Source organism: Silurus meridionalis, chromosome 18 (genome assembly GCF_014805685.1).
Source record: "Silurus meridionalis isolate SWU-2019-XX chromosome 18, ASM1480568v1, whole genome shotgun sequence".
Taxonomy (NCBI): Eukaryota; Metazoa; Chordata; class Actinopteri; order Siluriformes; family Siluridae; genus Silurus; species Silurus meridionalis.
Window position 1 is genome coordinate 16,233,513 of NC_060901.1, and position 23,708 is coordinate 16,257,220.

The 23,708-nt window shown below is 40.3% G+C and overlaps 1 protein-coding gene across 2 annotated transcripts in view; it reads left to right on the forward strand.

The window, feature by feature from the left end:
• cog5 (component of oligomeric golgi complex 5) overlaps window positions 1–21,499 on the forward strand; it is a 26,888-nt gene extending 5,389 nt beyond the window's left edge. The window contains exons 2-23 of one of the 2 annotated variants that reach the window (XR_006928495.1): window positions 518–657; window positions 756–813; window positions 7,267–7,321; window positions 7,404–7,473; window positions 7,663–7,783; window positions 8,576–8,706; window positions 8,826–8,985; window positions 9,092–9,204; window positions 9,295–9,372; window positions 10,545–10,626; window positions 10,983–11,184; window positions 13,075–13,236; window positions 13,802–13,901; window positions 14,818–14,928; window positions 15,141–15,203; window positions 15,838–15,941; window positions 16,462–16,699; window positions 18,029–18,105; window positions 19,483–19,609; window positions 20,047–20,173; window positions 20,325–20,404; window positions 21,121–21,160. Coding sequence is in view for 1 of the 2 variants with exons in the window: in XM_046872712.1 (XP_046728668.1) it covers window positions 518–657; window positions 756–813; window positions 7,267–7,321; window positions 7,404–7,473; window positions 7,663–7,783; window positions 8,576–8,706; window positions 8,826–8,985; window positions 9,092–9,204; window positions 9,295–9,372; window positions 10,545–10,626; window positions 10,983–11,184; window positions 13,075–13,236; window positions 13,802–13,901; window positions 14,818–14,928; window positions 15,141–15,203; window positions 15,838–15,941; window positions 16,462–16,699; window positions 18,029–18,105; window positions 19,483–19,609; window positions 20,325–20,404; window positions 21,121–21,241 (2,393 nt within the window). In the remaining variant the exon portion in view is untranslated. Of the gene's footprint in view, window positions 1–517; window positions 658–755; window positions 814–7,266; window positions 7,322–7,403; window positions 7,474–7,662; window positions 7,784–8,575; window positions 8,707–8,825; window positions 8,986–9,091; window positions 9,205–9,294; window positions 9,373–10,544; window positions 10,627–10,982; window positions 11,185–13,074; window positions 13,237–13,801; window positions 13,902–14,817; window positions 14,929–15,140; window positions 15,204–15,837; window positions 15,942–16,461; window positions 16,700–18,028; window positions 18,106–19,482; window positions 19,610–20,046; window positions 20,174–20,324; window positions 20,405–21,120 lie in introns of both variants that reach the window. The other variant, XM_046872712.1, reaches the window with a different exon arrangement.
• The last annotated feature ends 2,209 nt before the right edge of the window (window positions 21,500–23,708 follow it).

Sequence of the window (23,708 nt, forward strand, 5' to 3'; positions counted from 1 at the left end):
AGATAAAAGATGATGATGATCATGAATGTGTCTGTTCTCAGTCATGTTCTCATCACTGACTCCCTCTGTCTCACCCACATTAACCCCAAACTTCTTACTGCCTTCTGCCTGCTGATTCTTATATTCATAAAGAGTGAGAGTCAGGACTTTATACACCAGCGGATTGAAAAAGACGTGCAGTAACAGGAAATCGGTTGTTCGGCTAAAATCGATGCGCAGTGAAAAGACAATATATATTTCACCAAATCAATAGATTAAAACTAAAGTAACGAGCCGGTTTTGAAAATGTAAGAAGTAAAAAGTACAGATATTTGTGTAAAAATGTAATGAGTAAAAGTGCCATGTAGTGTCTGCTGTTTGAATGCCATGTGTGTGCGTGCGTATGCCTTGTGCCTGTGTGTGCATATACCTGCTGTGTGTGTATGCTGTGTGTGTTTAAGTGTGTGTGTTTTTGGGTGTGTTTGTGTATGCTTTGTGTAGCTGTGCCTTGGTGCTGATCAGTGTCTGTGTGCTGTAGAGTGTTACTCAGACTTCCTGAATGAATTGTTTGATGTGAAGACCTACACAGCGCACGCTATCCATCATGCAGTCATTGCGGAACAGCTTGCCAAGCTCGCTGAGGGTATCAGTCAGCTGGACAAGGAGCTGCACTGCCAGGTGGGTCTGATACAGCTGACGATCCCACTGCTCTATTTATTTATAACACCCTGGAGGAGAATATCTTGCTATAGACAGATTGTTTATGTTTTCTGCAGGTTGTAGCAAGACATGAAGATCTGCTCGCTCAGGCAACTGGAATTGAGTCTCTTGAAGGTAAAATCTACTTACAGAAAAACTTATTTTGTTGCAGGAAAAAAATTAACTGAGTGTTCATATGAACAGCAAGTAACTGCTAGCATTACAGGTCAAGCTAATTACCAGCCTATACAGACAGACAGATCCCAACATGTCTCGTCTATAGCAAAATCCTCACATTATCAAAATGATACAAGGGCACAAACAGTGTGAGTGCATTTGTTCTTCATAGTGTTTTGCTTCGTTCTCCTTTGAAATCTTTGCTTCAAGGGAGACAAAACACTGTAGGATAGATGGATTGGGTTTACTTTTGAGTCTGGTTCCCCTCTTGGTTTCTACAGTGGCTCATTCATATATATTATATGGAACAAACTTATAAAAAAGCTTCCCACTTGCCAATACTTCCCATATCAGCTCCCTCATTAATACTGTGTTTTTTCCAGCTCCATTCCAACCCACATTTACTATATTTAAAAATGTCTAAACCCTAGTCTCGGTTTTTATTACTTTCTTACTTACTGTGTTGTTCTTTTTTCTTGGCTGTATTTTCTACTAAAACTCTTTCCAGATTACAGTGCATCCAGAATGTAGTTCCTAGAGCTCTCACTGACAGCAAATATCTGCTCATGTTTTACACATACTCTTTTTACTGCATAGGTTTACCAGCTCCAGACATATCCTTAATGTAAAAAGAGTTGTGTGTTTAATCTCCACTGTTGCTTCTCAATACCTGTGGCTCCAGATTGCTCTCAAGCCATACATTCAGACGTTTCTCCCTGTGTGCAAATTAAGGAATTCACTTCCACAGAGCCTTTTAATCTTTAAACTCATTCTGGTAAATAATCTGTTTTTTTTATTGTTTATCATTTTAATGTAAAGCAATATTAGTTCTTTTTCTAACTTCGCTCGGTGTTTCACTATGGGAATCGCTTTGGGCGTGACCAACTACGGAAGCTCTTATGACACCACGTCTGTCTTGACAGATAGGTCGACCTGAGATCAGGCTCTGCCCCACCATTATCCCTCAGGTCGACCCCTTCTAACATCATTCGCGCTTTCTTCCCGTGAGGGACTACACTAAGCTCTCTCAGCACTTCCAGTTCTCGGCTGGTTTCGCTTAACTGTTCATCGTGCAGGCCGTCATTGGATTCCACCACCGAAAGCAAGGACAGTCGTACGGAATCGTGCTGAGCGACGTCACGGAATAGCGTCCGTGTCGAGGCGAGCTATTCCTATTCCAACCTGCTGGGTATTAAGTTACACGGAAGGGACGTAGTAGCGAAGCCTTCGGAGGGCTAACTACCCTGCGTACATCGGCAGAATAACGTGTTGTGACGAGTCTAATATTCCCGGTACTCAGCCAAGTCGACGATCATCCCAACCCCCCCCACCAAAGGGAATGAGTTGAAGATCAGGGAGGTTGCATCCCGCCCGTGTCCATCATCATGTGGAGCAACCATCTCGGGCAGGGACCCTCACCCGATGTGCATCACGTGCATGGGCCCGAAGCACGCTCAAACTTTGCTCGTGGACCCGCAAGCATGCGCTCACTGCGCGTCGATGCCGGTGAAACATTTGGAGAGACGGCTGAGAGTAGCGGTGGCTAACCAACAGGACCCGTGTCTGTCCGGCGCCGCCGCGAGGTCTACGAGCTGGGCGGACCTGATGGAGGTTGAATCGCCGGTCATGCCGCCTCTGTTTGATAACCTCCTCGCGGAGGATGAGGAACGACCGTGCGACGAGGATGCAGATGCGAACTCAGACCTCCTCGACTTGGATATGGAGGACGAGGATGAGGATGACAGTGGTCCCTTCCCGGCCCAACAGTCGAGACCCCAGAGCGCAGGCGATGCAACCTCATAGGCTGAAGGTAACCTGCACGAGGTATGCAAACGAGCCGCGGCGAAGCTAAGACTAGCTTGGCCCGCGGCCCAGGACGCGGAGGGAGCTGTGAGAGACCTTTACGATGGGAAAAGGCTGCCGCCTGCTCAACCCGCTGCTAGACAGCTCCTGCCCGCCGTGCCAGCTTGCATGAAGGAGATGTCTCGTTACTGGTCTAGCCCCTTCAAGAGCAAGCTTCCCGCAAAAGGGTGCTTCAAGCTGGAGATTCAAGGGATGGAGAAGCTGGGGTTGCCTCCTCTCAAATTGCGCTGCCTGGGAAAATCGAGAGCTTGACGGCGTCCATCCATCAGAGGATGTATAAATACGTAGCGCAGTCAGTGTGCTCGCTAAACGCGGTGACTTTGCTGTCCGCGTACCAGGCGGAGATTTTAGAGGAAATGGGACGACAGCTCGACACGGGAGTACCTAACCCGGTACTTTGGGACGAGATCTGTGTGGTGAACGACCTAATTCTCCGCTCTTCACGAAGCGCAGTTCAGGGCTGCGGCCGTGTGATGGGCTTGGCTGTGTCAGGTGAGAGAGCGTTGTGGCTTAACCTGTCAGGCTTGGGTGACACACAGAAAGTGGAAGTCATGGATGCTGCCTACGACCCCGTTAAAGGTCTGTTCGGTCCAGGTCTAGAGAAGATGAGAGAAACCAGCACTCTCAGGAAACAGGAGGACGAAGCATTCAACCTTTGTTTGCCTCGTAAGCTGTCTCAGAACACGCCCCCTCAGCCAGCGCAACGGGGTTTTGCAGCAGCCGCGGCTGCGAGAGGAAGACCGATGAACGCGGGGAGCACAAGATCGGCTCTCGGCGGACAGCAAGCTGGTCAACGTCCGAGATCGAATGGCCGAATGGACCGTCCGCCCCACCCCGAGGAGCGGAAGAAGAAGCGTGCGACCTGACACGCGAATGTTCTCCTATCCTCCTTTTTCCGCTGGCGAAGAAAAGGAGAAGAGAAAACAGCCCGGTTCTAAGTTCCGTAAGGGCTTCCTCTCTAGTTTCTCCTCGGGTTCGAGGAATAAGGGAAAATGTTCAGTGTCACCAAGTACTCCCGACATTTGTTCACGCGCACGTCAGTTCAGACGATTGCGCAATAAAGAATACATCATCGCATCCAAGCCACGGGCTGAGGGTGATGTGTTCAAAAATAAAAAACACAATAAATGTGGCACTTTCGCATCCAGGCGATCAGCCGAGTGCGATAGTGTGCGAAATTCCAGATAATTCAGCGTGCACCCCCCTAGTTTTACCACTGGAGGGTGCGCTTGCTCTGCCAGCGGAGCCCAGCGCGGCGACGGTTGTGACGTCATCAACGCGCGACCAGAGTTGTGTACGCGGGGGTTCCCTTTCTGCGTGCCTCGTCAATTGGCACGCATGCGCTGTTCCTTCGTGGGTATTAGGCACGATTTCACGGGGATACAGGCTTCAATTCGCAATGAAACCACCCAGATTCATGTGTCATGTGTTGGTCTCGGTGGCCGAAGAAGAGTCGGCTCGCGTATTTTCAAATAGACGTTTACCCGTCTCACAGAAAATATTTGAGGTTTGCGCACAGAAGCACTGCCTACGAGTTTCAAACCATTCGCTTCGGACTGTCTCTCGCTCCGAGGACTTGCAGCAAGTGTGTGGAGGCGGCTCTTTTGCCGTTGAGAAACAGCGGGATTCGGATTTTGTCTTATATAGACGATTATCTGATATGCTCCTCGTCAAGAGAGCAAGCGATCAGAAATGCGGAGACCGTAGTCACTCATCTCTGCATCTTGGGTTTCAAAATAAACAGGGAAAAGAGGCGCTTGTGTCCCGCGCAGTGCGCGGAATATCTAGGACTCAGTATAGATTCCCTCTCCTATCGAGTCATGCTGACAGAGAGGAGAATCGCATCTCTCATTCAGTGTCGCTCCCGTTTTCGGGCGGGGACTATGATCCCGTTCCGAGTGTGCCTACCAATGCTGGGTTTAATGGCCTCAGTGATTTCTGTGGTGCGTCTGGGACTTCTCATGAGAGATTTTCAGAGATGGGTCGCGCGGTTGCGATTATGTCCCCAACGTCATCTCAATCGGCCGGTCAAAATAACATATGCGTGCGTCTTAGCGCTCCGCCAATGGGGATGCCCCGACTCTTGATCGGGATTCCCTTGGGGCGGTGTCGTCGAGGGTTACTATGACGACGGACGCGTCTTTGGCGGGCTGGGGTGTGACCCTTATGGGCAGAGCTGTGAATGGCATTTGGCCTCCACAGCTAATCCCGAGACATATAAACTACTTGGAGTTGTTGCCAGTATTTCTAGCACTGAAACATTTTCTGCCTTTCATAAAGGGCCGACATGTGTTAGTGAAAACAGACAATTCCACAGTGGTCGCGGACATCAACCGGCAGGGAGGTGTGCGCTCCCTCCAGCTGCATCAGTTAGCGAGGAAACTGATAATGTGGTGCGACACGAGGCTTTTGTCCATCAGAGCAACTCATGTTCCAGGCATATGGAACAAGGGTGCGGATCTGTTGTCCAGGGGAAACCCCCTGTACGGGGAATGGAAACTGCACACCCAGGTGGTGGAGCAGATATGGCAGAGATACGGCCGGGCTGCCGTAGATCTGTACGCCTCGCGAGAAAACGCTATTGTCCTCTGTTCTTTTTTGGAAGGGACGAAGATGCACCGTTGGGTGCATCCGTGGCCAAACGTTCTTCTCTACGCTTTCCCTCCACTGAGCTTGATTTCCCCCACCCTGGCCAGGGTCAGAAAACTCAGCTTGTCACTGATTCTGATAGCTCCACGTTGGGCGTCCAGACACTGGATCGCAGAAATAGTTCAGCTACTGTCAGATCAACCGTGGCCACTCCCTCCACGGAGGGACCTTCTGTCCCAGGCGGGCGGGGAGATTTATCATCCGCACACGGACAGGATTGCTCTCTGAGCCTGGCCCGTGAGAGGTGGAACTTGAGTGTGGCAGGTTTACCCCAATCGGTTATACACACTATCCAGAGTGCCAGGGCCTCGTCTACTCGCACGCTTTATGACAATAAATGGCGAGTTTTTGAGGAGTGGTGGGCCGTGGTCACATTGTCTCCTTCCAGTGTTCTGTGGGAGACATTTTGTGCTTTCTCCAGGATTTGCTGGATAAAGGGAAAGCTTTTTCTACTTTGAAGGTGTATCTGGCGGCTATTTCTGCGTGTCATGTCGGGTTTAATAACGAACCTGCGGGTCGGCCCCCTCTGATTAGCCGGTTTATGAAAGGTGCACGCCGTAAGAGGCCGGTGTCTCGGCGGTTAGTGCCTCAGTGGGACCTGTCTTTGGTTTTGGAAGCCCTTCCTCATCACCCCTTCGAGCCGGTGGATGGCGTAGGGCTGAAATTTCTTTCTCTTAAGACGGCGCTGCTTGTGGCTCTAGTGACTGCTAAGCGTGTGAGTGAGCTGCAAGCCCTGTCTGTCAGTCCGTCCTGTTTACAGTTTGCCCCTGGGCTCACGAAAGTTTCCTTTCGCCCTAACCTGGCGTTTGTACCTAAAGTGGTGGATTCTTCTTATAGATGTCCCGTTACGGAACTTTCGGCTTTCCACCCACCTCAGGAGGAGGAGGGATTGAGTTCCTTGTGCCCAGTGCGGGCCCTCCATACATATGTCAAGAGAACAGCGGGTTTCAGGAAATCTGACCAGCTGTTTGTGTCTTGGGCTACCCCTCACAAAGGGAAGCCGTTGTCAAGACAACGACTGTCCCGCTGGATTGTGGAGGCTATATCTATAGCGTATGAATGCTGTGGTTCTCAGGCACCTGCGGGTCTGAGGGCCCACTCTACTAGAGGGATGGCGACATCATGGGTCATATTTAAGGGAGTTTCTGTTCAGGAAATTTGTGCGTCGGCTGGCTGGGCTACGCCACACACCTTTGTGCGGTTTTATAGACTAGATGTGTCTGAGTCATCCTTGGCACATGCAGTGCTGAGTGCCAGACGTTCTGAGCCCATGTGATTGGCTTGTGCAATCCGGGAGCGGTCTATATCTCCCATAGTGAAACACCGAGCGAAGTTAGAAAAAGAACAATGGGTTACTTAACGTAATCCCAGGTTCTTTGATAACAGAGTGAGTTGTTTCACCAGCACTTCCCTCCTTGCACGGGGATGGGAAGAAATCTCGCTGCAATGATGTTAGAAGGGGTCGACCTGAGGGATAAAGGTGGGGCAGAGCCTGATCTCAGGTCGACCTGTCTGTCAAGACAGACGTTGTGTCATAAGAGCTTCCGTAGTTGGTCACGCCAAAAGCGATTCCCATAGTGAAACACCTCACTCTGTTATCAAAGAACCCGGGATTACGTTAAGTAACCCATCGTTTTGAGTGAGCATCTGTCTATTTAATACTGGTAGTCTAATTTTTCCAGATGGTGAAAAGAAATTTCTGAATTTCCACTATTAATGCTAATAAAAATATATCATGAGCAATACAGAGATTTGAAGGAAATAGAATGAATGTTCAATTAAATTATGCAAGTAATGATGCCAGTAAAATAGCTTTCATCCTTCAAAATAATTATCTACCAATTTGGCTTGGGTTTCGATACCTGTTCAGATAATTTATTTATTTTTCATCTTTTGTAGGTGTCCTTGAAATGATGCAGGCACGGATTGCTGCATTACAGAGTGCTGTTGACAGGTACAGCTCAACAATTTTGTGTTTGGATCTCAGTTTTGCAGTAGCACGGTTATTAACAACCCTTTCTCCTCTCACAACAAAGGATAAAAGCCAAAATTGTTGATCCGTATAATAAGATTGTTGTTCGGACGTCTCAGCTCGCTCGACTGCAGGTATATATATTTTTTTTCTCACTATAAGCAAACAAAAGGCTGTTATCTGCTATTTCTCTCTTCTTCTTTGCAAAGCCTCTTCTTTATACTTGAAGAGAGAGATTGATAGATAGATGGATAAAAAGTTTACACACAGATATGAGACTGTGGATGGTGAGAGGGTTCAGGAACTGAATGCTTTTTCTCCAGGTTGTGTGTGACCTTCTGAGGAGGATAATCCGCATCCTTTATCTAAGTAAACGGCTGCAGGGCCAGCTTCAGGGTGGAAGTCGGGAACTGACAAAAGCTGCTCAGAGTCTCAATGAACTGGGTGAGTAAGCCACTGATATTATTCTGAGCAAACTTAACCCGTCTTAACCTCAGCCTCATCTGACCAACTACAGTGCCCAAATACAGCTAGTTCAGGTGATATGCTCTAATATGCACTGATGTCTTCTAAAATTAAAGTTGAAGGTCCTCTGTCATTATGGAGATGAGAGCAGCCTCTAGAGGCAAATCACTGACACCATGTGCTATTAATTTACAGTGTCTTTATTAATTCATTTTGCATGTGTCTGTTTTCATGTATTTGTTTTTTTATTTTACTTAATATTTCTTAATATAATGAATTTATACATTTTTTTCATTTTGCAAATTTTCATGATTTAGTACTGTTTTTATTTATTTATTTGTAATAAAATTCAGTACTATTTTACATTAAGTGTAATGTTTTTTTGTTTTCATCCAGTATCCATTTTAATGTTTTTTTTTAATTCTGAAAAATGTATTTCCTTTTAAATGTTTTGGTTATTGGCAAGTACGATCCAACCTAGCTACGGGTAAAATCCACTACAAGTCAATCTCCAATCTACTACTAATAAATATATATGATCTCTAAATATACACTGGGCCTTATTTAATAAACGAGGCCCGGTATCTTCATGGCTAATTTTTCGTATTTGGATTTTATTCTGTTTTTGCTCTGTTTCTTTGCACACAGATTCCTGCACCTCACCTATTTCTCTGTTCTGCTTTAATTTTGCAAACAAATTGCAGTCGGTCATTTTAGCCATGTTGTGCCTTTGTACGCATTTATTAATTAGGTGATTTATTTTTGTTTTAGAATACCTGTTTCAGGGAGTGGATTTATCTGGCATTGAGGTAATTGAAAATGACCTGCTGTTTATCAGTCGTGCACATCTGGAGGTGGAGAACCAGGCAAAAAGACTTCTGGAGCAGGGCATGGAGATTCAGGTAGGAATGTATACTGCTTGTTCTGAGGACACTGAAGCAAGCCGAGTAACATGCTGCAGCTAAACAGTTACAACTTTAAAGATGTTGTTTGCTAACTTCTAACCTCTGTTATTACACAGAACCCGTCTCAGGTGGGGACGGCACTGCAGGTCTTCTATAACCTGGGCAGTTTGAGAGAAATGATCATCAGCGTGGTGGAAGGATACAAAACCTCTGTCCATGAGAGTGTAATCAATGCCCTGGACATTAAAGTCCTTACTCAGCCTGCTAACATCAGAGGTTCATTACTGTTATTATTACAATAATTATGTGATGAGAAATAAATCACAATTATGTTCTTTAATCTAAATGTAATATATCTGTGGGATGTGCGATGCGCCTGTAGGTGCCCCAGGTCGGGCTGTAATGCCCACTCCAGGCAACACAGCTACATTTCGTGCTGCTCTTTGGACCAACCTGGAGAAAATGATGGATCAGATATGTTCTGCCTGTTCTCAGGTATAATAAAGAAGATATAAATCTATAAAGCTGTTTTTCTGAGTGAATGTTAACGTGCTTGTTCCTGTTCCTGTTCTGTCTGATGTGTAGGTACAGCACCTTCACAAAGTTTTGACCAAGAAAAGGGATCCGGTCACTCACGTGTGTTTCATTGATGAATTTGTTAAGGTTCGAAAATGTATTTATTGTATATTTGTGTGTGTGTGTGTGTGTGTGTGTGTGTGTGTGTGTGTGTGTGTGTGTGTGTGTGTGTGTGTGTTAGGAGGCCCTTCTCTGAAAGCTAAACTAATTAAGTAGTTGTAAGCCAACACAATCATGACAGACCCTGAGACCAGAGAAACTAATTGTGATCAGCAGTGTCTCTTATATACCACCATCATGTGCATAAGTCATAAAATACATAAAAATTGCTGTTCCTTGTTGTTTAGTAAGATGTGCAGATCAGTAAATTGGACGAACTCTGAGGTTGCATTTACATACAGCAGGTTTCACTGTAAAACTGCATCAATTTAATCCCATAGTAAGCTTTATGAAACAGAGTTAAAATAATATAAACAAAGGTGACAGAATCTAGAAGACGTGTGGCATTAAGAGTGTGAGCTATTCCTTTTCAGTACTCAAAGTACTACCAGTACTGTGAGGGGAAGTGTAACCAAATATATTGGTCTGCTGGTACATGGGAATAAAGTTGTTGCTTCATTAATCCATGTTTGACATTTAGGTTACTGTCTGTATGGAGGATCTGTACATGCTCTCAGTACGTTCATGTGGGTTTTCTTTTAACCCAACCTTTAAGAACTGTATTCATCCAGCATGAGAAAATGGGCTCTGAAAATTACCCTCACCTCCAAGCCATAAACCTTTTTGTGTACTTTTGCTGTTTGGCCGGTGCTACAGAGCACCGAACACAGGACAGCCAGGCAATCTAGCTGGCAAGAAAAGTTTCTTCCCCTAGGCATTCTGCCTCATAAACAATTATATGCTCACCCCATTGTGGAAAAAAAATATGTGCAATACAACTCGATTACATTTTTTTATAAAAATTTGCTTTTTCATTTTAATTATGTATGTGCAACTGAAAGCTTCTGTCACCAAAGCAAAATCCTTGTAAGTGCAAACATAGTTGGTAATAAAGCTCTTAGCCTTTCCAAATCAGAATCATTAATTCATTTTTACCCTGAGTATGGCTTTTTAAATTGTGTGTGTTTATGTTTTGCTTTTTAAATATCTTCACTACAATTTAAACCTCTCTACATTGTTACCACTCTTTCTCTCTTTCTCTTTCTCTCTCTCTCTCTCTCTCTCTCTCTCTCTCTCTCTCTCTCTCTCTCTCTCTGAAGGACGGTCAGTCAGACATCTTGTACATGTTCTGGGACTCAGTTACTCAGATGCTGTCTGTGGAACTGCAGAAGACCACAGAAGGTCAGTAACGGCTGTGTTTGTTTTATTACCCAGAATTTTTATTCTGAAAGCCTTAATACAAACTTGAAATAAAAAGAAATAATAATGTACGCATTTTCGATAAATAAATCTTCTCGGAAGTGAGCCGTGTTTTATTTTATACTTAAATAGGTCCCTAGCTGCAAACTCCTGCTTGAGAACAGATTTCTACACTAGAAGCTATATTGCTTGTTATCAGTTTCTTGCCATAACCTGTGTGTCATCTGTAGTACATGTGTAGTTCCAATTTATTGCTATTTTTCATATGCAAATTTATTCAGCCATTCATTTTGTAAATCATGTCTTGTGTCTGATGTTCTTCCCCCCTCCTTTTATAGCCTCCACCTTTCTGAAGCAAGCTCTGGAGGGAGAGTTCCCGAAGCTTCTAAGGCTCTACAACGAGCTGTGGAAGCGGCTACAGCAATACAGTACCAATATACAAGGCACTGTGGGAAGCAGCGTTTCAGGCCTGGATTCTGATCTGACCATCTCTGAAACAGACACACATGATCCCTTCACAGATACGAAACCAGACTATGAGTGAGTCATTCTGCATATATACACACACACACACACACACACACACACACACACATTTAGTGACGGAAACATGACAGCATTTGAGATCTTCCTCAGTAGGGCGTTCACTAAATCCTGACAGACTACAAGACTAGAAGTGTTAATGCACGTGGAAAATTATCTTTTGCCCAAAATCTAGTCACATGATTTGTTTTTAAGTGGCAATAATTGACTGGCAGCTGGGTGGCTCTTATGTTTTTCCAATCATAAAGACTTTTTAATATTTTTCTTGTATGTTTTGTACAGTAATTGTTTTAATTGTTACTTTTAAGAACATTGATGCTAATTAATGCAGAGTTAATTTTCTATCAATCTCATATAATATCCAAATAATACTTGTGTTAGTTTTATCACCATACTTGGTGTGATGGTCAGGGGTTCACATACTTTTGATCATATATTGTTCTCCAACAAAGTCATGTAATGACCTATAATGTGATTTTGAAGTACTATAACTGTAATGCTTAGTTCAGAGGTGTAATGAGGACCTGAAAATCCTACTTAAATAAAGTTGTGTAGATACTGCAAACTTATTCCATTGCAAGGTAAGTCACAAATTCCAATATGACTTGAGTAAAAGTCTGAGTTTCTCATTTGAACAGTTATTGGGTATTTGACTCATATTGAATGTAATTTTAAAGATGCACTAGTCCTCAACACCAAGACACATGTTGGTGAAAAGCCAAAAATATTTGATTTGTAAAGATTTATTTATTAAAATACAAATAAAATTTTACACCTCAACACTGCATTAACCAACATCAACACATCAGCCTCTTCAACATGCCAGAATGAAACAAACATCAGATTAAAAAAAAGACAAGGTAGTAAAGAGGTTTTTCAAAAAAAGGTATCACTTAACAAATAAAATGACAGTATCCTCTCACAAAGTAAGAAGAACGATTAGTATTCAATGGACAAATAAAATGAAAGTAAATTATTTGAGATGAAGTAAAACCAAATATTCAGTCCTGTGATTTGATGCATCTCTCAGTTTCAAATAGGGACAATATTTTCAAAAGCTGGTTTTAAAAGTTTTTGGAGTTTGAGCTTTTTGAACTGTAAATGAGGCCAACAGTGTTAAAAAGTCACTCCCAGGCAGCAGATGCAGGTAGGAGAGTGTTCAACAGTGGTGCAAAATGTAATTGGTATTGCTCATTGTCAGTTCAAATACAGTGGCGTAAAAAGTGCATATTTTGAATCATAAATGTAGTGGCCTAGTCAAAGTCCTGACCTGAATCTTATTTGGATGCTGTGGCATGACCTTAAAAAGGCTGTTCATGCTCGAAAACCCTCCAATGTGGCTGAATTACAACAATTCTGCATAGATGAGAACAAAATTCCTCCACAGCGCTGTAACAGACTCACTGCAAGTTATCACAAACGCTTGATTGCAGTTGTTGCTGCTAAGGGAGGCCCAAACAGTTATTAGGTTTGGGGGACAAACACTTTTTCACACACGGCCATGTAGTTTCAGATTTTGTTTTCCCTCAATAATAAAAACCTTCATTTAAAAACTGCATTTTGTTCACTTATCTTTTACTAATATTTTAATTAGTTTGATGATCTAAAACACTAAAGGGTGACAAACATGCAAAAAAATAAGAAATTAGGAATCACTTTTTTACACCACTGTATATTATGTATGTATTTATTTAGCCTTGTGTTCCTCTGGAGTTTGTTGAGACCTTATTTATAATAATAATATTATTATATAAATAATATATAAACCTCCTTATTTATATTATCACTAATTTTCTGTTTACAGTTATAATAAGTCATCACAATGTGTCTAGTAACTTACTGCTTCTGCGCCCTGTTACATTTTTTATTTTCTATTTTTTTCTTTAGTCTGGAAAAAGCTCTGAAGAACTCCCTCCAGCCGTATGAAGCAGCTTATCTGTCCAAATCCCTTTCACGTCTATTTGACCCCATCAACCTGGTGTTTCCACAGGGGGGACAAAGCCCTCCGTCCACTGACGAAATGGACAGCATCATCAAAACTATCGCCAGGTTTGAGTCTGTTACAAACTGAGGTTTCAAATGTTTTCAACACCTGTGTATTACACCTGCTGCTGAATCTGGTGTTGTTTCACTGGATCTGTTTAAAATGGGTCCTGTAAAACTCTTGAGTAATTATCCACATGCTACAATGGCAGGGCGATCATTATTGCTGTTTACCTGTGTCCAGACCAATAGTAAAAGTCAAGTCAAGAGGCTTTTTATTGTAATTTCTACTATACACAGTGGTGCACAGTACACAGTAAAAACGAGACAGCGTTCCTCCAGAACCCTGGTTCTACACTAAACAACATAGAGCTACAACACAAAACTACATAAAGTCCATCGAGTGCAACCAACTGCAAACAGTGCAGACGAAAAACAGTACAGACAGACAACACAAACAGACAGACAACAGTACAGACAACAAAGACAATACACATAACACAAGATAGCACCGACCAGTAAACCTACTGTATACTCTGAATACTGTGCAGTTAGCCAGCGATTGAGTGAGTTCCATTTCAGTTATAAAAGCTTATGTGCTGAAAAAGAGATTTTTCTGCCTGTGCTGCAGTGAGCTGAATGTGTCCCTGGTGGACCCTGGACTGATCGTTGCTGTTGCCAAGAACATCTCCAAGACAGTTCAGCTGTTCTGTGTGAAGTCTGAGCACTTGGTAAGTGTGCCATCAGGATACGCCTCACTAATCTCCGTAATCTTCCACAGTGTTGGTAGTAATACCTATATATATATATATATATATATATATATATATATATATATATATATATATATATATATATATATATATACACACACACACACACACACACACACTCACTGGACACTTTATTAGGTACACCTTACTAGTACCGGGTTGGACCCCCTTTTGCCTTCAGAACTGCCTTAATCCTTCATGGCATAGATTCACCAAGGTACTGGAAACATTCCCCAGAGATTTTGGTCCATATTGACATGATAGCATCACGCAGTTGCTGCAGATTTGTCGGCTGCATATCCATGATGCGAATCTCCCGTTCCACCACATCCCAAAGGTGCTTTATTGGATTGAGATCTGGTGACTGTGGAGGCTATTTGAGTGCAGTGAACTCATGTCATGTTCAAGAAACCAGTCTGAGATGATTCGCACTTTATGACATGGCGCTTTACTTCTGCTGGAAGTAGCCATCAGAAAATGGGAACACTGTGGTCATAAAGGGATGGACATGGTCAGCAACAATACTCAGGTAGGCTGTGACGTTGACACGATGCTCAGTGTGTGCCAAGAAAATATCCCCCACACCAATTTTGGTGATCCTGTGCGAATTGTAGTTAAGTTAAAATTAAGTCTTCCTTTTCCTGTTTTGTCTCCAGGAAGATGCAGCTCTGCCTCTGCCATGTTAATCTGTATTCTATGTGACTTTCAGGACACACCTCGGTCTCCGTAGTGCTGTAATACGTCTTATTCATGTAGCAGCTCTCTCTCTCTCTCTCTCTCTCTCTCTCTCTCTCTCTCTCTCTCTCTCTCTCTCTCTCTCTCATTTACAATCCCTCTCTTACTGTCTCTCTCACACACTTTCTCTTTTCCTCAGCTCTGTACACAGGGTGATGCCAGCCAAGTCATCGGTCCTTTGACAGAAGGTCAGAGGAGAAATGTAGCAGTGGTTAATTCACTTTATCACCTGCAGCAGTCTGTGACTAAAGTGAGCACACACACACACAAACAGAACAAAAAGATCTATCATTAGCTGTGATAAATTTCCTTGAATGTGATGAGGATGGTTTTAGGAAGTGTAAAATGTTTACAGTTCAAATGTTGATTAATTGATGAAGAGAAAAATGCTGCTGAAGACAATCATGTTCAAAAAATATTGACTGTGTTACTAACAAATGCTCTCTCTCTCTGTGCGTTCAGGTAATATCCACACTTCCTTCCTTCCCTCCAGATGCAGAGCAAGTACTTACAACATCTTTAGAGGTAACACACACAATAAAACCTGTATTTCAGTCTGCAATTATTTATATTATTTGGCCAATACCAAAAAAAAAACACAGAGGTCTAAACTCTGAACAGTAGGTAAGAAGATGCAGTTTCCTGCTAGTTTTATTTGTATCTCAACTTTAATCAACATGACTATTAATTTAAACATTCATCAGTGAGCTGTACAATGTTCATGTTCATTTATGCTTTGTAAAAAAAAAAATCATTTCTCTTCAATCTTAGAAGTTGTAAAAAATAATAAAAAAGGCAAGACTTAAAATGTGATCCTTTAAGTGTAGACAAGGTGACCATCATTATTCCTTTTTTAAATTTTTTAATATTTAAATTTTATTTTATTTTTACTACATGGCACAAACAATATAGGAAACACTTTTATCCCACATTGACTCTCAATTAACAAAAGTTTTTTTTTAAGTCTCCTCTGTTGCCAGATTTTGAGTATTTATGAAGAAAAGCAATAGAAGACTAGTTTAAGCTTAAGTAAAAATGGCTGGAATTAAATATAAAAATTCATGTATTCAGTTTATTGTAATATCAGTCATGTTTTTGTTCAGTGTTTTGTTTCACACATTTATACTTTCATTACATCGTTATTTGTGTGGTTCCTCAGGCAGTTCAGGCTCTCATGGACAGTGCAGTCCAGCCGCTGTTAATGTCCGTTACAGACTCTGTGGAAGCCATTCTCCTCACCATGCACCAGGAAGACTTCTCTGGGTAAATCACCCAAACACCACCCTTCACAATACAAACCTCCTGTCATTCCTTTCATGCAGTCAGTCATGAAACCATGATGTCAGGCCACTTAGGTTTTTAAAGGGAATGTAGTGAGTACAGGGTTAGATGTCAGAGTTACAGACTTTCAGCTCTGTTTATTTGTGAAAGCCCACTCAAGGTCAAAGTTTTTCACCATTTCAAATGGACCTTTTATAAGTTTATACACTAAAATTAATCAAAAACTAAGATGCAGTTCACTCATCTAAATTATATTAACATTATTTTAATTATAAAAGCATTTAAAACTAAACAAAATAAGATATTTGGTTACTTGTAGTGAGGAAGGCTGGATTTATTTATTTTTTTCCCTTCCCATATTTTCAAACCTTTACATTATCACTGATCATCTGATGCACATGTTTTCTGTAACTTCCACTTTACCAAACACAAAGGATTATATGTTTTATTATACATTATATATGTTCAATATGTACCCACGGTTGTGTGTTTGTCTTTCAAGTCCTCTCTTAGCTGGAGAGAAGCCGGACATGCCCTGCTCTCTGTATATGCGAGAGCTGCAGGGTTTCATATCCCGGGTGATGAATGATTACTTCTGCTACTTGCAGTCAGTGGACTTCCTTTATGACCGAACAGATGCTATCGCTCAACGTGCCATCACGCTATTCGTGCGCCATGCCTGCCTTCTGCGACCCCTCAGCGAGGGAGGCAAGATGAGACTGGCAGCAGACTTTGCCCAGGTGAGGAAGGTGAAAAGGAGGAGAAGAATTTAAATGTTTCTGACTTCGGTCTAAGCGCAGTTAGGAAAGGTTCTGCACTTCCATCAGCAAATAAGATATGATGTAATTAGGTTCAGTGTTTTTAGTATTAGTTTTTCCTAATAGTGATGCTTGGATTGTCAAGTTTATTTTTATAGCGCTTTTCACAACAGACATTGTCTTAAAGCAGCTTTACAGAATTTAACAGTTGAGGTGAAGTTTAGGACTGATCAGGTTTAAATATCTGCTCTTGTTTCACATAGCTAAAAAACATAATTTCCTTATGTCTCACATCAGTAGTGTGATCAGCCTCACAGGTCTGCTGCTTGCCGGATTTTTATTCTCCGTAAACTCTAAAGACTGTTATGTGTAAAAATAAATACTCAATCCAGTCCACCTTTAGCTAAAAACCGTTCAGACCTACTGAGATCAAATTTTTCTATATTACTATGTCCCTGGCATCTTCAGGGTCACTCAAACCACATCCTACCTTATTGATTAGTATTTAAGTGATATTCATTCATGCATAAAATCTTCATTGAGACATAAATCTGTATCCTCACTAAATGTGTATCAGTTGGCAAGATCTCTCCAGATTTCCAAGATCTATAACAGATAAGTAGAATCTTATTCTCATAAAAGCTTAAACTCAGAGCAATGTTAAACTTAAATGAGCAATGTTATTGTGGATTTAATGAAGCTTATGTAACTAGCTTATTGGGTAAAATGGTCATTTCTATGATATTTTACATCTGAGTATCAATGCAAACTAGAGAAGCAAACGCTGACATTTTTACAACTAATTTATTAAAAACATTTAATTTTTATTATAATAATACTTGAGTCCATTCAAAACTTGCAACTTATTTACTTTTATTTAAGTATAATTTTGTCTGAATATTTCTACTGTTCATTTTTTTTAATCTAGACATACTATCTTTAGTTTAACTTTCATGCTTTTTCAATTCTCTGTACAGGATTTTTGCATCCTCTCACACTGAGCAGTGTGTGTTCTCTGTTTGCTTGAGTAATGTGCTTCACGAAGCCAAGTATAAGATATAGGCTTAAAGGCAAACTTTCTCCAGCGGTTTTGTTGTTTGAGTAGGAAATTAAATTTCAGTTTAAGTCAATGCCACTCAATTGCTGGTCCTATGTGCAGATCCACAGTTTGTCATTTTTAGACATTTTGTAAAACACACACACACACACACACACACACACACACACACACACACACACAAATTGTACTGAATATTGTCACAAGCTGTGTTTTCATCTTTCGTTGTGTGTGTGTGTGTGTGTGTGTGTCAGATGGAACTGGCTGTGGCTCCACTTTGCAGACGGATATCAGACCTGGGAAAAGCATATCGCTTGCTGCGCTCTTTTAGGTAAGTGTGTGTGAGAGACAGTAAATCCTGTGAGAGAAAACGTGTGAGATGCAGTAAATAGTGATTTAGTAATGTAAGATTAATGGAGGTCATGAAAATATCCTGTTTCCTCACCAAAAGATACAGTTTAAGTTACATTTGTTACGCAAATGATTTAGCATTGCCTCTTAAACTCACAATATTTAAATAGAAAATAAAATATTGTCACATTTCTTCACCAACACTTCTGACTCTCTCATGAAGCATAAACTTATATTTAGGGATGAATTAAAAATTTATATTCTCTATTCATCTGTTTATTTTTGTGAAGCTGATTTGTAAGAAATGTCCACTTGTAAAAGCACTAAGCAAAAATAAATTTTTATTAAAATGTAATTAATGACAGAGATTTTCTGTCCATTTACTTGACTTCTCTAAAAGTTGTAAATGACGATTTAGTTCAACTGATTTATATTTACATTCTTTAATTTTTGCATATTGGTCTTTTTTCATTTATAAGTAATATTTCATACATTCATATACATCAAAATACCATATTTTTTCATCCCTTAAAAAATGATTGCTGACAAACCTGCAACACCTTCACGTTTATTTCTATACACTGAAAATATGCTAAAGTGACATTAAGTACTGTCATGATATGGAAAAATTCACTGATCTTCGGAAGCCCTTCTTCACCATTTGATTAACCAGTAATTATAATAACTATTAGAATAAAAATTAAAACAATCTGAGGTATAAACTCTTAATCACTGATCTGGTATGCCTGCTGTGATCACAGGTCTTTAATCAGTTTTAAAGATTAAAATCAAGTGTACCAGCAGGGACACAGAGTAGTTATAGAAGTATGTGACACAAATAAATTGTATGTATAATTTGAATACACGCATGTGTCTCAAGGTGTTACTTCATTATAAGTGTATATTGTTTGGATTGTAAAACACCGTTGCACTACATCATAATTTACATTTATGCCATTTGGCAGGCACCCTTATCCAGAGGACTTACAATTATCATTGCAATCATTCATACAACTGAGCAGTTGAGGGTTAAGGGCCTTGCTCAAGGGCCCAGCTGTGGCAGCTAAGTTGTGGTGGGATTTGAACTCACGTCCTTCTGATCAGACGTCCAACTTCTTAACCACTGAGCTACCTCTTCTCCATGTTTAATGATTTTTGTCAACATTAATTGACCATGGTCTTAAAAAAGTGCTAAACATAACTTAAACGTTTAATAAGTAAATATATGGTGTGTGTGTGTGTGTGTGTGTGTGTGTGTGTGTGTGTGTGTGTGTGTGTGTGTGTGTGTGTGTGTGTGTGTGTGTGTGTGTGTGTGTGTGTGTGTGTGTGTGTGTGTGTGTGTGTGTGTGTATTCCAGGCCTCTTCTTTTTCAGACTAGTGAGCTCATTGCCAGCAGTCAGGCTGTTGGTGATTTGATTCCCTATAGTACCATATTGCACTTCCTGTTTTCTCGTGCTCCAGCAGAACTTAAATCTCCTCACCAGGTACAGAATTACTTTATAAATTAGTGTGTGTATGTGTGTCGGGTTTTTTTTTCCTTCTTCATTAATTTACACTCCATGACAACAAAGAAACAATTTTAGAAATGTCTGTTAATTATTTTTAATAAAAAATCCTGAAATATTACATGTACATAAGTATTCACACTCTTTACTAAGTACTTAGTTGAAGCACATTTGGCAACAACTGCCAACAAATTTGAGTCTTTTTAGGTATGATGCAACAAGATTGCACACCTGGATTGGGTAATTTTCTGCTATTCTTCATGTCAAATCCTCTGAAGCTCAGTCAGGTTGAATGGGGACTCGATGTACAGCCACATTCGGGTCTGTTCGGTAGAGTTTAAGTCAAGTCTCTTTGCAAACTTGGCTGAGCCAATTGTCTCTAAGCCACTCCTGTATTGTCTTGGCGGTGTGCTTAGGGTTGTTATCATGTAGGAAGATGAATCTTCGGGCCAGACTGAGGTCCTGAGAGCTGTGGTCCTGAGTCCTTCAGGTGCCTGTTGGCAAACTCCAAGTGGGATTCCATGGATTTTGCCCTTTCCACAGGTAGACTCATCAAGAAAAATGGCAGGCACCTGAGCTGATTTTCAAATGTTGTTACAAAGGGTGTAAATACTTATGTATGTGATATTTCATCAAATTTTTGATGAACACTGAGGATATTTAAAGACAGTATATTTAATGCTTCTGCACACAGAGAGCAGAGTGGTCTATAGCGAGGTACTCTCAGTGGCTTGATGACCATCCCTCTGAAAAGGATCGCCTTGTTCTCATCAGGTAATCGAGTCATTAGAACATGCCATAAGTATTCATGAACAAGCTGGCCATCTTAACCTTCTCGACTGACACAAATCATACACTTTATAATACCTACATGCATGTTGCTTTGGCAGTAAAAATGAATTTTTCATGCCTATAAATAACAAGTTGAATTAAGAGAAATAGGAGAAGAGAAGGTGAGAAAGATAGAACACTATAAACAAATGAAAGAGAGAAAAATTCTCCTTTTATATCACCTCAACAATAATATCCAGTAACGATGGGTTCCTTTCTGGGTCTGGTTCATTTCAAAGTTTGTGGTTCATTTCAAATTGAATTATTACTGCTTGAACCCCAAGTTTCAGGGTAGAGCTTTACTGAAACTGACAATCTGTACTTCATCACTGTTCAGCTTTAAGCTTTAAGCTCTGATATTTCCTGGTCTGTTGTGTTTTCTGGTTTTATCATGAAGCTCCAGGGACAGCTTTTATATATGATGCCTGGTAAATGTTTGGTGTTTCATAGTAATGTTTTACATTAAAAGGAAATGTTTATAGCAGAATTTTAGTACAGTTGGATTATTAGTTATATTAATAATTATTAACATTGCTTTTCTGTCTTAAGAGCAACTGAATTATATTGTTTTAAAAATATAATATTTTCTTTTAGTGTGGAAAGTAGTATGAAATTAAGAACATGACTGTGAATGTGAATCTCTTTCTCCTCATGTCCAGGGGAGCTCTGGAGGCCTATGTGCAGTCTGTTAAAGCCAGACAGGGAAAGAATTTTGCACCGGTGTATCCCATCATGCTCCAGCTCCTGCAGAAGGCCACCAGTGGGTTGGCAGAGAGATGAAAGACCAAGGATTATCCAAATTAATGCTATCCCTCTTTTATTGACTCGTTCTTTAAGAAATCTTTAAACAAGTTTTTTTCTTTTATAAGGTGTGAGGTTTTATGAAGTATATATAATTATTAAAAAAAACACTGATTATGAAGTTATTATGAATTATATATGTTTGGCAAGTTTTTTTTTCTTCGGGATAATGTACTTTCAGAACACACTACTGTAGCAGGGTGTTGAGATGCTGATTAAAGTGAGCTTTTAATCACAGTCAGAATCTATGGGTCTTACTTGGATAAACACAGAAACCAAAATCACACACAAGGACACAAATAATTGTCTATAGAAAAAAAATCATTATGCCTTTTGTAAAAAAAAAAAAAAAGTTAGTTTGAAACTGAGTTACATTAGGTTAACTTCAGGTGCCTCGTTTTATTTGGAAAACTATGACATGGTGAACTTGCACGTAAAGAACCTACATTATACTGAATTTACATCATCATATAATTAATACTGAATTTCATTCTTAAAAAGTTGAACGTTTAAAAGTCAGGTTTTAAATGTAAACCATTCGGTCAATAAATATTTAAGATCTGAATTTTACAGAAATCTGTACAATAATATATTCACAGGAATCATCTGGTGAAGTAACAGTGGTAAAGATTCACCAGTCTTGACTTTTAAAGCCAGTTTATAGCTACCTGTTTCTGTTAAATTATGAGAAACAACCATCAGTGCTCCCAAAACCACCAACTAATCTTTCAACTAGTAATTTCTCTCTCATCATCTTTACTGATGACTTGCTCATTATATAAAAGTTTGAGTGGGGACAAAACTCAATCATAAAAGGGGTCAAAATGAAATACTGGATCAAAGTGGGGAGCCAAACACTTTAAAGATTTAATGAACACCAAGCCAGACAGGACACAGTATAAAGTATGAAAATAAAACAGTAAGTAAAAGCAGTACATTCTGCTCTTCTGCACATTTGCCTGGAGATGGGGCAGTGTTTCAGAGATGAAGTGTAGAAACTGTGTAGCACCCACCAATTCTGACTTTGGCAGTTATAATAAAAATGTATCACTTCAGGGACTGGATTAATGGATGCTGGAATGGCCCGGGAGCCTTGATTTGGACTATAATTTTATATCCTATACCTATGTATTTCTGTAAACTTGCTTTATGATATCATGATAAATAAATCAAATTGAACTCTGAACTTAGAAAAGCCTAGAAAATGGCGTCCTCCAAGACTAGCACTTTCCAAGTTTACTTTGACAAATTCAAGAGTTATATTTATATTAAGTTTGCAATCCAGCGTACCAGTGTAGATTTAGTCATTGCTAGAGATTCAAAGCACTTTTGTACGTCGCTCTGGACTAGAGCGTCTGCTAAAGTGCTGATTATGTGGAATGCAGTGAGTTATCTTCCTTTACATTAAGTGTGGTCACAGTATCTCTGGTTTGCATAACTACTAATTAGGTTTATTCATCAGGTTGTATTGTAGCTAGGAAGAGACAATGTCATGAAAGTTAAAGTCTGGGCAGCCAGTCCAGTAGCTCTCTTCACTATATAATAGGGTTTAAAACTGAAAGGGTAAAACCCAGGCTGGGTTTAAATATGAGCAGAAATTCTGTACTCATGAGCCTAAACACGTTTTAAAAAAAAGATTAAAAAAAAGAAATCTGACACAAATAACCTACATTACTTGTTTAATTTGCTGCAAAGTTACTAACTGGTTAATTTTGTCTTTAGGTTAAATTTCTTGTCTGATGAGATGAAATTCTCCTCTAATCAAGTCTCCATATATCACTAATTTTGTGTTTGTTGTTGATGAGGCTCAATATGTTTAGCGAAGTAGCACAATCCCATGATGCTCTTATCTTTTGCCACAAATATGACAATCCAAATTACTGCCACGGTCATATTTATTAAACCTGAGCAGAATATCTTGTTCCGAGAGTTTAGATTTATCCAAACACACAGAGGAATTTAGCATTAAATATAGGAAAGATGAAGATTGAAGTGCAGGTCATTGTTTATTGTTTTTCATGTGATTGATTTTCCTGATGCTTTTAGATCGTCCTGCATCTTCTCTCATACCTTCATCACCATTAGTCTAAGAGCATGTTGTGAAATCTTATGTGGTCAAGGGATGACCATATTGCTGAATTTGCATTGATGGATATGTTTACAGACTTTACTGTAGCTCTGTGCCTTTTTTCATTTGAGTGTTGTTTAATGTTGTACCTGAGGAGCAGTAATGTCTTTCATAGTGACACTAGAGGTGATTAATAATAATAATAATAATAATAATAATAATAATAATAATAATAATATCTCAATGAGATTACAGTATTTAAATTGTATTCAGCCCTGCTGGGAAAGATCATTATAAAGCTGAAGACTTTATAGACATTCTTATGAATTCACAAACAGCTTATTTATTCATTTAACTTTTGTGTCAGAATAAAGGGAC